Below are 12606 nucleotides of genomic sequence, written 5' to 3' on the forward strand. Positions count from 1 at the left end.
GCTTTGGTCTTTTATTTCTCTGCCCTTCTGGGAAGCCAGCTCCCTCCCTCCATTCCTGGAAGAGCAGGAAGTGCCGTGGATGCACGGTTTGGACAAGAGTTCAGCTGAAACCTGACAAATAAATCATGGTTTCTGTAGCAGAAATGACTTCGGGGGGTTGCTCCAACCCTGTGACTTGTGCGATGCTCTGAGCAGGGAGCGCTCCCGTGTCATTGTTCTCCCTTCTCCTCCTCTCGCCTCATTATCTGGGAACAGCTTTGTTCCTCCTTCCTCTCCCTGCTGCAGGGAGCAGAGTTTGTGGTGCCCACGCCCGTCCTTTTCCCGAGTCCTCCCCCGCGTTCCTGCTTCTCCCTCTGTGCCGAGGCTGCTGCCGGGGAGGGTTTGCAGCACCTGCATGAGCCGGGGTTCTGTGCTCACCTGGCTCACAGCCACAGCTCCTCTGCAGCCTGCTCCTTTGGGTCTTCTCCCTGCTAATTAATGGGATTAATTGAGCGAGGTCGCAGCACGGCAGAGGGTTGTGTGTGTGCTTAGCTCGCACTCCTCATGCGGATGAGGGCACTGGGGCTGTGTCCACATCGGGACTTTGGGATGTTCTGCTTCCCTGGGTGCTCCTCAGTGCTGGAGTGGAGCAAACACCAGCGAGGCTGCCGAGCTTTGGGCTCAGGGGGTGATGAAATGGAGCCTCTTCCTTCATTTGGAGAGCAGGAGCAGCGTCCCCATCCCAGCTGTGCCGGGAGAGGCACCGTGCAGCTCCCCAGGGGTGGGCACTGGGAGGGGGCAAATCTGCCTTGGCTGGGCTCAGGAGTGCAGGAGCTGCAGTCAGGACATGCTGGAGCCTGAGCTGGTGGGGTCAGGCTGGAGGCCAGGCTCACCCTGCTGCCACTTGCCCGAGGCCAGGCTCACCCTGCTGCCACTTGCCCGGGGCTCAGGGCCAGCTGCAGAACCCACGGGCAGCACAGCAGGAAAGGGTTTGGCACAAAAAGCCTTGAGAGTTCCGGTGTCCCGTGTTGGTGGCAGCGACCCTCAGCTGAAAACAGGGGGCTGTGTGCTGGTGAGAGGGACCCCTGCTCCAAAGGGAGTGTGGGACCCCTGCTCCAAAGGGAATTTGGATCCCTGCTCCAAAGGGAATTTGGATCCCTGCTCCAAAGGGAATTTGGGATCCCTGCTCCAAAAGGAATTTGGATCCCTGCTCCAAAGGGAATGTGGGACCCCTGCTCCAAAGGAAACGTGGGAGCCCTGCTCCAAAGGGAACTTGGGACCCCTGCTCCAAAGGGAATTTGGGATCAGCACAGACTGTGTGAGTGTCACAGCTCTGGGGTGCCAGGCACAGCCATCCTGGAGGGCAGGACAAGGCTGCAGAGCCCTGCTGGAGAATCCCCACTGCCCCCCTCTGCTCCAGGGCCGAGCCTCCAGAAGAAATTGCTGTTTGCCTCTGGTTTGTGTCCTCAGTCACCTTCTCTGTGAGGGAAGAGCCGCCCCAGGGTGTCAGGGGCTGCTATCCCTCTCCTGCTCTGAGGAGTGAGGGGTGGGAGGAGGAGCAGGGGTTGCTTTCTGTACAGAGAGGTGCTCTGGGGGTCTCTGAACCCCCTTTCTGTCCCACCTTTCCCACCCAGCTCTGCTCTCCTGCCTGCCACCTCTGTCACTCTGTCACTCAGAGGGGTGAGCGTGGGCGCACTGAAGTGGTGCAGGAACTTGTTCTTGTCCTCTCTGGCCCCTCTTCTCCTCCAGTGACCTTTGTCTGCTCATTTCCACCTTCTGTGGAAGGTCCTGAAACTCCAGGTACATGGAGCTGGTGTCCCCCAGCCCCTGCAGCCGGAGGGGAGGGTGGGGCAGCCCTGGCTGGAGGGCCTGTAAGGAGATGAAGTACTGCTGGATCATGCAGTAGAAACCTGGGGGAAAGGGCCTGCTCCAGGTCAGGATTTGTGCCACTGGCAGATTTTTATCCAGAAATGTGGACCTCCAGCCTCTGGGCCAAATTCCTCTTCATGCAAGAGCTGCAGCTGGGAGTTTCCTCTGCCTCAGACAATGCCTCTCAAAGGAATGAGGAACTCTTCAAAATTTAGCTTAGAAATATCAGCTGCAAGTGGCTGCCCTGGCTGTGGGGTCTGTGCTGCCTCCTGCTCCCCTTCCCTCCCTTCCTGGGCAGGTGTCCCTTGTTTGGTCTCTCCTGCCATTCCCAAGCTCCAGTGTGGCTGATGGATGAGGGGGAATGGTGGGGAGAGGGATCAAAGAGTGTCCCCTCTGTGCCAACACCACCTGCCCAGGGTCCCTGCAGTGCTGGGGTCACTCAGTCCCTCTCCAGCCCTGGGGTCACTCAGTCCCTCTCCAGCCCTGGGGTCACTCAGTCCCTCTCTCCAGCCCTGAGGTCACTCTGTCCCTCTCCAGCCCTGGGGTCACTCAGTTTCTCTCTCCAGCCCTGGGGTCACTCAGTCCATCTCTCCAGCCCTGGGGTCACTCAGTCCCTCTCCAGCCCTGGGGTCACTCAGTCCCTCTCCAGCCCTGGGGTCACTCAGTTTCTCTCTCCAGCCCTGGGGTCACTCAGTCCCTCTCTCCAGCCCTGGGGTCACTCAGTCCCTCTCCAATCCTGGGGTCACTCAGTCCCTCTCCAGCCCTGGGGTCACTCAGTCCCTCTCCAGTCCCAGGAGCTCTCTCTGGTGCTGCTCAGCCTTTATCAGCCTCCCTGGAGTTTTGCAATATGTGCTAAATGGTTCCATTTTCCAGCCACCCTCTGCTGAGCAGTGCTGGGATCTGCCACAGGGCTTTGTCCCAGGGCTGTGTCCTGGCCCCACAACAGAGACATTATCCAGAGCCATTATCCCTGCTGGAACACTCTGGGCTTTGCAGGATTTCTCTGTGGTGGAAGTGTTGCCCTTGCCAGGTTTCCCGGGGCTCTGCCAGATTTTCCTGTGATTTTCAGGATTATTATCCTGGTTTTGCTGGGGTTTGCTGTGTGTAACATCAGCACCGTGTTGTGCTGGAGTGATGCTCCTGCCCATCCCTGGAGCTCTGCACCTCTGTCCCTTTGCTGGGATGAGGATCAGGCTCAAACCCTCCCTCCTGTTCTCCACTCATCCCATTTCCCACGGAGAATTCCCAGCAGGAGCAAAAGGAAAACGCTGCAGCCAGTTTGTGTTGGGTCCTGCCTCAGTTTCCTGGCCTCCCACACTTTGACTGCCACTTAGGGGGCAGCTAATTAACTCAGGGGATAATAACTGAGCTCTCATCCATCCTCTCCACTCCTCCTGGCCTCCACTTCCCTGCCCCAGCCCGTGCTGGTGTGGATCCTCTGGGATGATTCCTCCAGGAGGTTGGGGTGTGGAGGGGGACCCTGATCTCGTGTTAACCCCTGCAGCTCCAGCTGGGGGTTTGGGGGCAGAAAAGGACCCTGCAGGCACCCGGGGCTGTGACTGGAGCACGCACTGGGGAGTGGGATGGTCCTGCAGCCTCTGTGTGGAAGCAGAGCCGGGATCTCCATCCCCAGCTCCCCTCCCAAACCCAAAACCAGCCCCAGAGGCTCGGGCAGCTCTGGTCCATTCCCAGCTCTGTCCCCACAGCTCTGGTTCATTCCCAGCTCTGTCCCCACAGCTCTGGTTCATTCCCAGCTCTGTCCCCACAGCTCTGGTCCATTCCCAGCTCTGTCCCCACAGCTCTGGTCCATTCCCAGCTCTGTCCCCACAGCTCTGGTCCATTCCCAGCTCAGAGATGGGATGGTTCCATCCCGTGGGTTCCTGAGGCTGGGATTGCAGGGCAGGGCTCTCCTCCCCTCCTTCCCCGGCTCCGGGAGCCGCTCCAGGCTGAGCTCCAGCGGCTCCGAACGGACACGGGGACTTTGGAGGGGACGGAGCCCTGAATGAGCCCTCGCTGTGGGGTCCCTGAGCAGAGCCCCCCAGTAACGTGGAAAAGAAGGAGAAAGTGTTCCCGAGCCAGGGATGCTCTGGGAAGGGGGGGGCACAGCAGGGCCGGGGGCTCCGCACCCCCCCAGCCCCTCACCTGCCAGCTCTGCCTCCCATCGCCTGCTCCTGACACCAGGGAAAGCCATTTTTTGATAAATAAATCTTCCCTGCTTTTCTAAAAATAGCCATTGCCCTTTTTCCTCTCCCTCCCTCCCTCCCCAGCTCAGGCTGCCTTAGAGACAGAAACCCGCCTGGAGCCACCCCGTTATTAACACCAGTAAACAACTCCCCGTGTCGGGAACATGTGGGGGCAGGAGCCCCCTGGTGCCGGGAGCCCTCGGCCCCGGTCCCTCCTGCTCCGGGCTGCTCCTGCCAGCCACAGCCGGGGGAGCCGCTGCGGGGTTAAACTGGGAACATTCCTCGTGTCGCTGGCACCGCCTTCCCTGTGGGATGCAGAGTGGGATGTGGTTGTTGTTGCAGGTGCTGAGGGTGCTGCCGTCACCTCCTGCCCTTCAGCATCCCCATCCCTGCCTCTCCCCACGGCCCGGGATCAGCCCGAGCCCGCCAGCTCCTTCCCCTCGTAAATCCAGATTTATGGGGAAATCGGGATTTGTGGAAGCTTTCTGCTCAGGGAAACGCTCCACCGTGGAGTGATGGATGGACAGAGTGTTTCTCAGCGAGGACTAAAAAGAGAAATATCTTTTATTACAGATAAAAGCCTCTGATGTTTCTAGAGAGCAGAGGGCAGCCCCGGCGTGGAACAGCGGAGCAGAGCCGTGGGGCTGGGAGCCAGGTGCCAGGACATGGAGCTGCTGCTGGCTCCTCTTCCTCTTCTTCATCCTCCTCTTCATCCTCCTCGTCCTCCTCTTGCTCCTCGTCCTGCTGCTGCTCCTCCTCAGTAGCAGTGAGCGATGGTGTCCACGTTGAGGAAGCGGACGTGCATCTTGGTCTCGATGTCGATGCCCTGCCACATCTGCCAGGGGATGGGGCTGAGCGGGGCCAGGGGCCTCCCCCCGGTCCCTGTGTCCCCTCCCTGTCCCTGTGTGCTCCTGTCCCTGTGCCCCCCCTGTCCCTGTGTCCCTCTCCTGTCCCTGTGCCCCCCCCCCGTCCCTGTGTCCCCCCGGGTCCCTCCTCCTGGGGACACGAGCAGAGATGTCCCTGACCTTAAGGAAATCCTCGAAGGTGATGCCCTCGTACACCTGGTCCGGGCCCTGTCACGGTGAGAGATCAAAGATCGCAGCTGCCCCGGGGTGATGGGGAAGGGGTGGGCCGGGGATGTCCCCTGGGGCTGAGGGACATGTGTCCCATGGCTTCCCAGTGCCGGCCCTGCCCTGGACCCCGTGGCCAGCCCAAAACTGGGTTCCAAACCCCCACGGCCTTTTCCATAAGCAGGAAGGATGGGGCCTCACGGGATCCCCCACCTCACCAGCTACCACCAACCCTGGAAGCTGCTGCCTGCAAGAACATCTCCAGCCAAAGCAGCTGTGGGGCAGGGAGGTGCCCTGGGGATCAGGGCCACCTTCCAGCCCCGTTTGTGGTGGCACAGCGGAGCAGGGACGCGGCTCCCAGCGCGGGCTCCCACCATTTGTCCCACACAGATGCTGGCAGCCTCCATCATGGCCCCGTCGGCGATGGAGCGAGCCGACTCCTTCTCCAGGTGGGGGTTCCCCGACAGCAGCTCCTCCACCACCTGCAAGGCACAGGGGTCAGCTCCAGGCCTGGCAATTCGGGGGGCTGGGGGCAGGAGGGAGCCCACGTTACATTTCTGTATTCCTGCAGCGTGATCTTCCCGTCGTGGTCCGAGTCGTACATGTGGAACAGGACTGGGAGGAGACGGCGGGGTCAGGGCAGCCCCTTCCCCACCACCCCCAAACCCCGGGCTCTGGGAAAGGCTCACATTTCAGCTTCTCCTTCCGGAAGCGGTCGAGCTGCTCCTCGTCCATGTTCATCTCGATGGGTCTGAAGTAGGACATGATGGTCAGGAAGTCCTCGAAGTTGATCTCATCCGCCAGCCCGTCCGACTCCTGCCGCAGGTTCCTGGGGGAACCGGAGCCCACGGTGATGGGGAGCCCCCAGCCAGCCACTCCCGAGCCCCTCACACCCCCCAGCAAAGCTTTGGGACTGCTCGGTCCCTAAGATTCAGCTTCAATATCTCATTTTCCTCCTGGTTCCACCCCAGCCTTTAGGGAGAAGATCCTTGCGCAGCCCCATCCCGTTTCCAGAGGAGAATTCATCCCTCCCTGCGTGCTGGGGGGTTCTCACCGCTTGTCAAAAAAGGCGTGGACGATTTTCCCCCTGATGGGGTTGAACTCCAGGTCGGGAATGCTGTCAAAGTTCTCCTTGCTGCAAAGGGACAGAGAGAGCCGGAGCGTGAGGGGGACGGGGAGGAGGGAGAGGCTCTGACAGCCACTGCCAGACCCAACCCCTTCCTTCCAAAGCAACCACGGAAAAATAAAGAGGTTTTGGGTAAAAACCCCTTTTTGCCTCCGTTCAGACTGGGAGCAAGTCTGTGCTCAGGGATTTTTTCCGATTAAAATGGGTCTTTGGGAAGCTCTTGGGATGTCACCGGGGCCCTTCGCATGGCTCCACCTGCCCTGGATTTCCGTTTTCCCAGGAAAAAGGCCTCAAACAGGGCACAGGAAGGAAATCCTGCTGTCCACCCTCCCCTCAGCTTCGGGCATTTGCCCTCCACGATTTATAAAGCAAAGGAGCCGAGAAATGACCCGGGAGGAGGGAGCAGCGGGGGCTCGGGGCTGTCCCGGCTGAGCAATTCCCTGCGCAGCCACCGCGGAGAGGGACAGGAGCCACTTCCACCCCCCCTTCCCTCCCCAAAAGTGAATTTAAAGCTGGGGGTGATGAGATGTTTGTCAGGAGTGCCCCGGCCGTGTTTTCCCTTGGAATGTCTGCGAGGCCAGGCCGGCCCAGCGAGGCTGGGGATGGCTGGGATGGACTCGGGTCCCAGCCCTGGGCTGGCACCGGGGAGCCCGGGGAGGGGAGATGCTCTGGGTGGGGCTGGAGCTGCAGTGGGGCAGGAGCTGCAGTGGGGCAGGATTTGCGGTGGGGCAGGAGCTGCAGTGGGGCAGGATTTGCCGTGGGGCAGGAGCTGCAGTGGGGCAGGAGCTGCAGTGGGGCAGGAGGTGCCGTGGGGCAGGATTTGCAGTGGGGCAGGATTTGCAGTGGGGCAGGAGCTGCAGTGGGGCAGGAGCTGCAGTGGGGCAGGAGCTGCAGTGGGGCAGGATTTGCCGTGGGGCAGGAGCTGCAGTGGGGCAGGAGCTGCAGTGGGGCAGGAGCTGCAGCGGGGCAGGAGGTGCCGTGGGGCAGGATTTGCAGTGGGGCAGGAGCTGCAGTGGGGCAGGAGCTGCAGTGGGGCAGGATTTGCCGTGGGGCAGGAGGTGCCGTACCGAATGGTGAGCTGGTCCTGGCTGAGCTGTTTGAAGCGCCGGTGCAGGTGCTCGATCTGCTCCGAGGTGACTGCGGGGAAAGGAGAGAGGTGCCAGGGGCTGAGCCCTGGGGACACCCCCTGTGCCCGCCCCACAGCCCCAGCGGTGGGGCCGGGTCCTGGGCACCCCCATGTCCCTTGTGCCAGCCCCGTTCTGGTCCCTGTGCCCCGGGCTGGCTGCAGGGACGGTGCCAAGGCCGGTGCATCCCCTGCAGGAAATCCCAGCGCGGCAGGGAACGGCACAGTGGGTGCAGCTCAGGATCCTCGGTGCCAGGCCCTCGGAACGGGGTGACATTTCTTTTGGGATTGTTGTGCCCAGGGAGTTCCTCTCCCCTCGCCCCAGGACATCTCTGCCACGGCTGCTGCAGGAAATAACTCTGGGATCAGAAATCCTGACAGCAGCGACCTTCCCCTTGCCAGGGAGGAGGAAAGGATACGGAGGGGGCACAGCAGCATCCCAAAATCAACGCCTGGCTTTGAAACTGCTGCTCAGGGGGAACCACAAACCTTTAGGGTGGGCTCTGCCCCGGGGATGCACCAAGCCCATCCTGGGGCAGGGCTGCAAGGGGGGACCAGCAGCTCCCTTTGAGCCCCTCGGGCGCTGGGGCTCCAGCCTGGGGCTCAGCAGCAGCTCCCCACTGCCCTGGTCCCCGGGCACAGGTGAGTTCATCTTCCCTGGCTGCTCTCCAGGGGCTGTAACCAAGCTTTAACCCCCAGAGCCTGACTCTTGTGCAAATACCGGCAGGAGCCAGGGAAGTGCTTTGGAGCTGTGTGAGCTGGGGGAGTCTGGCTGGGCACCAGCTGCACCCAGGGGCTCCTGCAGCCCCGGCTGCCCCAGCAGCTGCAGTTCAGCCCCTCCTGGCATCGTGGGGAGACACAAAACCACATTAAAATATCGCTGGGGGGTTGCAAAGGGTTAATTGCAGCGAGACAGCAGGGTCAGAGCTGGGCTGAGCTGCCTCCCTCGCTGCCTTTTATGATGTTTAAATAATGTCCTTTTCTTTCCCGACTGCTGCTTCACAGCCTGGAAATAGCAACCCTATTGATCAGCGGGGCTGAGCCTTCACAGCCCTCTGGTAACAGCCTGGCAATCCCATCTGGGCTGGGGCCTGGGGCCCTGAGCCTGCCTGGATCTCACCAGCACCTTCCCAGGATGGCCTTCAATCCCCCTTTATCCCCCCCTGACCCCAGTGGCTCCCGGGTGAGGATGATCCAGTCCCCACAGATCCATCCATCGATGTTTTCTCCCCCAGTCCCGCCTGGCTGCTGCCCTGCTGCTGTCCACACGCACCCACGGAAACTTTCCCCGGACTTTGCTTTCCAATTTTGGCCATGGAGAAGTGACCTTCGACTCTCTGCCTTGACGACATCGCCGTCACCATGGGAGCAGCTGGGCCACCAAGCCTTCAGCATCTGGGACTTGGGTGCACAGCAAAAAGCTTTGATCTCTCAGAAAAACGTCCCAGGCACCGAGAGGACAAAGAGCTGGGCTCAGTGGCTGGATGCTCATGGTTGGGCCAGCCCTGAAGGGCTGGATGAGGCTTTTCCTCCCTCTTTCCCCGATCCCAGGTCTCTCAGGCCGGGTCTCCCATCATCTCTCTGTCCTGTAAAGGTGGCAGCTCTTGGCTGCTTTCCGGGAAAAAAAAGGGAGAATCTGCAGAAAAGGCAAAAGCTTTGCTGGAAGAAGGGCTGGCTCAAGGGCAGCAGAGGCTGCTCGTATCCCTGAGAAGCATCCTGATGCTGCAGGCCCGTGTCCAAGCACAGCAGCCTCCACTAACGGGGGAAAAATGGGATTTAAACCAAAGGGAGCTGGGCTTGCTGTTCCCAGCCCTGCGTGGTTTGTGCTGCCTGAGCAAAGGGCACCCCCGGGAAAGGGGCTCTGGGGGGCTCAGCCCTCGCTGTGGGACCAGCCTGGCTGCAGGGAACCATCACTTCACCCCGGACAGAGGCTGCTGCAGCTTTGGGATGGAGCACACGGAGCGAGGGAGGGAGGGGAACGGCCCCGAGCAGCCCCTCAGGGCGCCCTTCCACCGGGGAGAAGGCAAAAGAACAGGCCCCGGGCACCTCCAGGTGTCTCTGCCCTGTCCCTGCTCCTCCCACGGCACCCAGGGCAGCTGCAGAGCCCTGCACCGGGTGGGACCGCAGCAGCAGGGCTGTAAATCCCCTGAATTCCCAGGGATTTTGGCAGCAGCCACAGCACAGTGGGAGCTCCGTGAATAGCACCGAGAGTTGGAGTTGTGGGCTCCCCCTGCCCTCCCTCCTCTGGTTTCGATGAGAGTTTTGGGTGCTGCCCTCGCAAACCCTTCCCTGGGGTTGATTCCCGGGGCACCGGGGCAGGTGTAGGTAACCACAGGTGCCGCCTGTGCTGCAGGGTCACCGGGCCAGGAGATTCCCCGGGATCCTCCTCCCGCCCTGGGCTGGCACCCCGGGGCTCCCGAAGCTCCCGAGTGTGCCCCGGGGTGCTCGGAGGGGTGCGGGGGGCTCAGCCCTCCCTGGGGAGCGGGGATGAAGGGAGACAGGCGTGACCCCAGGAGCAGCAGCGGCCGTGGGGACAGTCCCCGGAGCCTCTGGGCCCCCACAGACCCTTTGGCCGTGGCAGAGCTGCCCCTCAGCCCTCCCTCCGTGGCAGCGGCTCAGCACGGCCGGGGCTGGGGGATCCCGGGGGGATCACCCCGGTCCCCGTGCCCGGAGCTCGCCACGTCCTGGAGCGGTGACGCTTCCCAGCCCCGTCCCACAGCCCGGCCCCTCGGGGAGCCCTGGGCCGTGTCCCTGCTCCCTTCCCTGCTGGTCCCTCCATCCCGAAGCACCGCCTGGCTCCGGGGCAGGGTGCGGGGACAATTCCTGCTCGGTGGCGCGGGTGGGCAGAGCCTGGCCGGGGCTCGCACGTGTGACCGCTCCACTCCCGGCTTGGTGGCACCGGGGACTCGGCTGCTGGCCCGGGGTGACATGCTGGCACCTCTGGTGACAGCCCTACACCCTCCCCTCTTATCCCCTGCCCCCGCTCCACGCCCCGCGTGTCACACGCTGCTCCCCGCCACCCCAGGTGACACCTCTGCACCCTTCCCGAGTGACATTTCCTGCATCCTCCCCGCGGGTGACACGACACGTCCTGCATCCCCCTCCCCTGCTCCAGCGTCGCCTCCTGCAGCCCCCCGGCCACGCAGGTGACATTTCCCGTGCGCCATCCCGGCCCCGGGTGACACCTCCCGCAGCCCCGCGGGTGCGGTGTCCCCTGCGGGGCCGGTCCCCCCGTCCCCTCCGGGCTGGGTGGGGTGCGGTGGGGGTGGCAGCGCCCGGCCGAGGTGCCCGCGGGTCCCCGGTACTCACAGCCCGTCCTGTCCGCCAGCTCCCGCATCTCGGCGGGCACGGAGTGCGCGGAGCCCATCCCGGGCCGTGCCGGGAGCGGCGCCGCGGGCGCTGCACCGGAGCCGCCGCCGCTTTTAAGGGCGGGCGCGGCGGGGAGGCGGCGGCGGCGCGGCGGCCCCGGGCCCCTGCGAGCCCCCGCCCAGAGCCAGCGCAGGGACCGCGGGGGTGGCACCCTCCGGCAGCGGGGACAGCCCCGGCAGCGGCTGCGGGCACCGGGAGCCCCGGCTCCGGAGCTGCCCCCGGCTCCGGAGCTGCCCCCGGCTCTGGAGCTGCCCCCGGCTCTGGAGCTGCCCCCGTGGATGCCGGTGCGGGAATGTGGGCCGGGGTCTCCCCGTGGATTCCCTGCAGCAGCTCCCACCTGAACCCCTCGGCTGCCCCAGCCCTGGCGCTGCCCCGGCTGTGGGGAGACACAAAGGGGGACGCGAGAGGTGACCCGAGACCCCCGTCAGGGGGGGCTTCCCCAGGAGGCGGCTTTGGCAGAGCCCGGAGATGCTGTCACCATCTGTCGCGGCCACAGCGGCTCTGGCAGGGACACGCCACCCTCCCGCGGGCACAGGGAAGAGCAAAGCCCTTGCAGGAGGGAAGGGAGGTTTGGGAGCAGCTCAAAGAGCACAGCACACCGTGGCAGTAGGTAGCAAGTCGGTGTTGTTTATTTGTTTAGAGCCAAATGTAAACAGGAAAGGAATGAAATCATTTCCAGCCTACAGGAAAATACCTGTTTATAAATAAAAACAGAGAAAGGAGAGATGTCCCCATCTTGCAACCTCACTTCTCAGAGTCAAGGGCTCTGGGGCTCGGGGCTCCTCACCCTCCATTCCTGGGCCGGCACTTTTCCATCCAATGTGGAATTTTGCCCAGCCCAGGCACTTCCAGGCAGGAGCAGGAGGGGGGAAACAGGAGCAGCACTCTGTCCCTGCCGCCAGTCCCCGTGTCCCCCGAGGGGGAAGAGCCAGCAGGGAGGGAGGCAGGGCCCACAGAGCCGGGATTGCCCTGGAGATGGGTCAGGACAGTACCTGGAGCCAGCTCGTGTGCAGGTGGAGGTGGAAGGGACCAGGAGCTCCCAGAGAGCCTCTCCAGCCCAGAGCAGCCCTTCCCTCCTCTCATCTCCTCCCCCAGAGGACACAGCTCTCCCTGGCCCCAGGCAGGGCTGGCTGCTCCGGAGGGTCCTGGGGCTTGGTTCTCCTGCAAAGACTGGAGACAAACTCCCATGCTCTGTCACTCCCTGCCCTCGGCTGGGCCAGGGTGCTCTCAGTGTGTCCCTGCGTGGCAGGATGGGTCCAAAGGGGCTGGAAGTGCTTCCCAAGAGGATCCAGGAGCTGTCCCTCGCTGCCCCTTTGCTGCTGGAGGGCACCAGCAGCTCCTCAGCCTGGCCTGGAGCAGCAGCACATGGAGACCTCGGCCTCCAGGGGTGGACAAACCTCCCAGGGATGCTGCTGCCCTCAGGACTCGCTCCCTGCCAGAGGCAGCCTGGGAATGGCTCTGCCTGGAACATCCCTGAGTGCCAACATCCAGTGGCAAAGCTCAGAACCAGCCCTGGCTTTTCCTCATGATCCAGTGAGTACTCGCTTCCTGCCCCTTCCCAGCCTCCTCTTCCCCCATTCTGGATTTTCCCCTCACCCTCTGGATTTCAGCACGGCAGCCCCGGGGCTGTTCTGTCCCCAGGACAGGTGACACGGAAAGGGAAGGGAGAACAGGGCATTAACTGCAGGCAATTCAGCCCCTGCTCCCAAGGACTTTGGCACTGCACAGGAGCGACCTGGCCACACTTTGCACCTGGTGGGAGACAAGGGAGGCAATTCCACCTTCTCCAGAAATCCACACAACCCCTCCTGGGAGAGCTCCACGGACCCCAGGGACGGCATCGGCACCACCCTGAACACGGACACCACGGATCCGGCCAGGGAGCTT

The 12606-nt window shown here is 62.9% G+C and overlaps 1 protein-coding gene across 1 annotated transcript; it reads right to left on the reverse strand.

The window, feature by feature from the left end:
* Positions 1 to 4577: 4577 nt before the first annotated feature.
* TESC (tescalcin) lies at positions 4578 to 10786 on the reverse strand. The gene is made up of 8 exons (XM_005524497.3): positions 10660 to 10786; positions 7295 to 7364; positions 6156 to 6236; positions 5791 to 5930; positions 5655 to 5716; positions 5476 to 5583; positions 5057 to 5104; positions 4578 to 4866 (listed from the first exon to the last, which is right to left on the reverse strand). The coding sequence occupies exons 1-8, from the start codon at positions 10715 to 10717 to the stop codon at positions 4789 to 4791; spliced, it is 645 nt and encodes a 214-aa protein (XP_005524554.1). The 5' UTR covers positions 10718 to 10786; the 3' UTR covers positions 4578 to 4788.
* Between the last annotated feature and the right edge of the window lie 1820 nt (positions 10787 to 12606).

The sequence above is a fragment of the Pseudopodoces humilis genome, chromosome 20 (genome assembly GCF_049639895.1).
Source record: "Pseudopodoces humilis isolate 2021_Gansu_Grassland_sample_001 chromosome 20, ASM4963989v1, whole genome shotgun sequence".
In the NCBI taxonomy this organism is placed as follows: Eukaryota; Metazoa; Chordata; class Aves; order Passeriformes; family Paridae; genus Pseudopodoces; species Pseudopodoces humilis.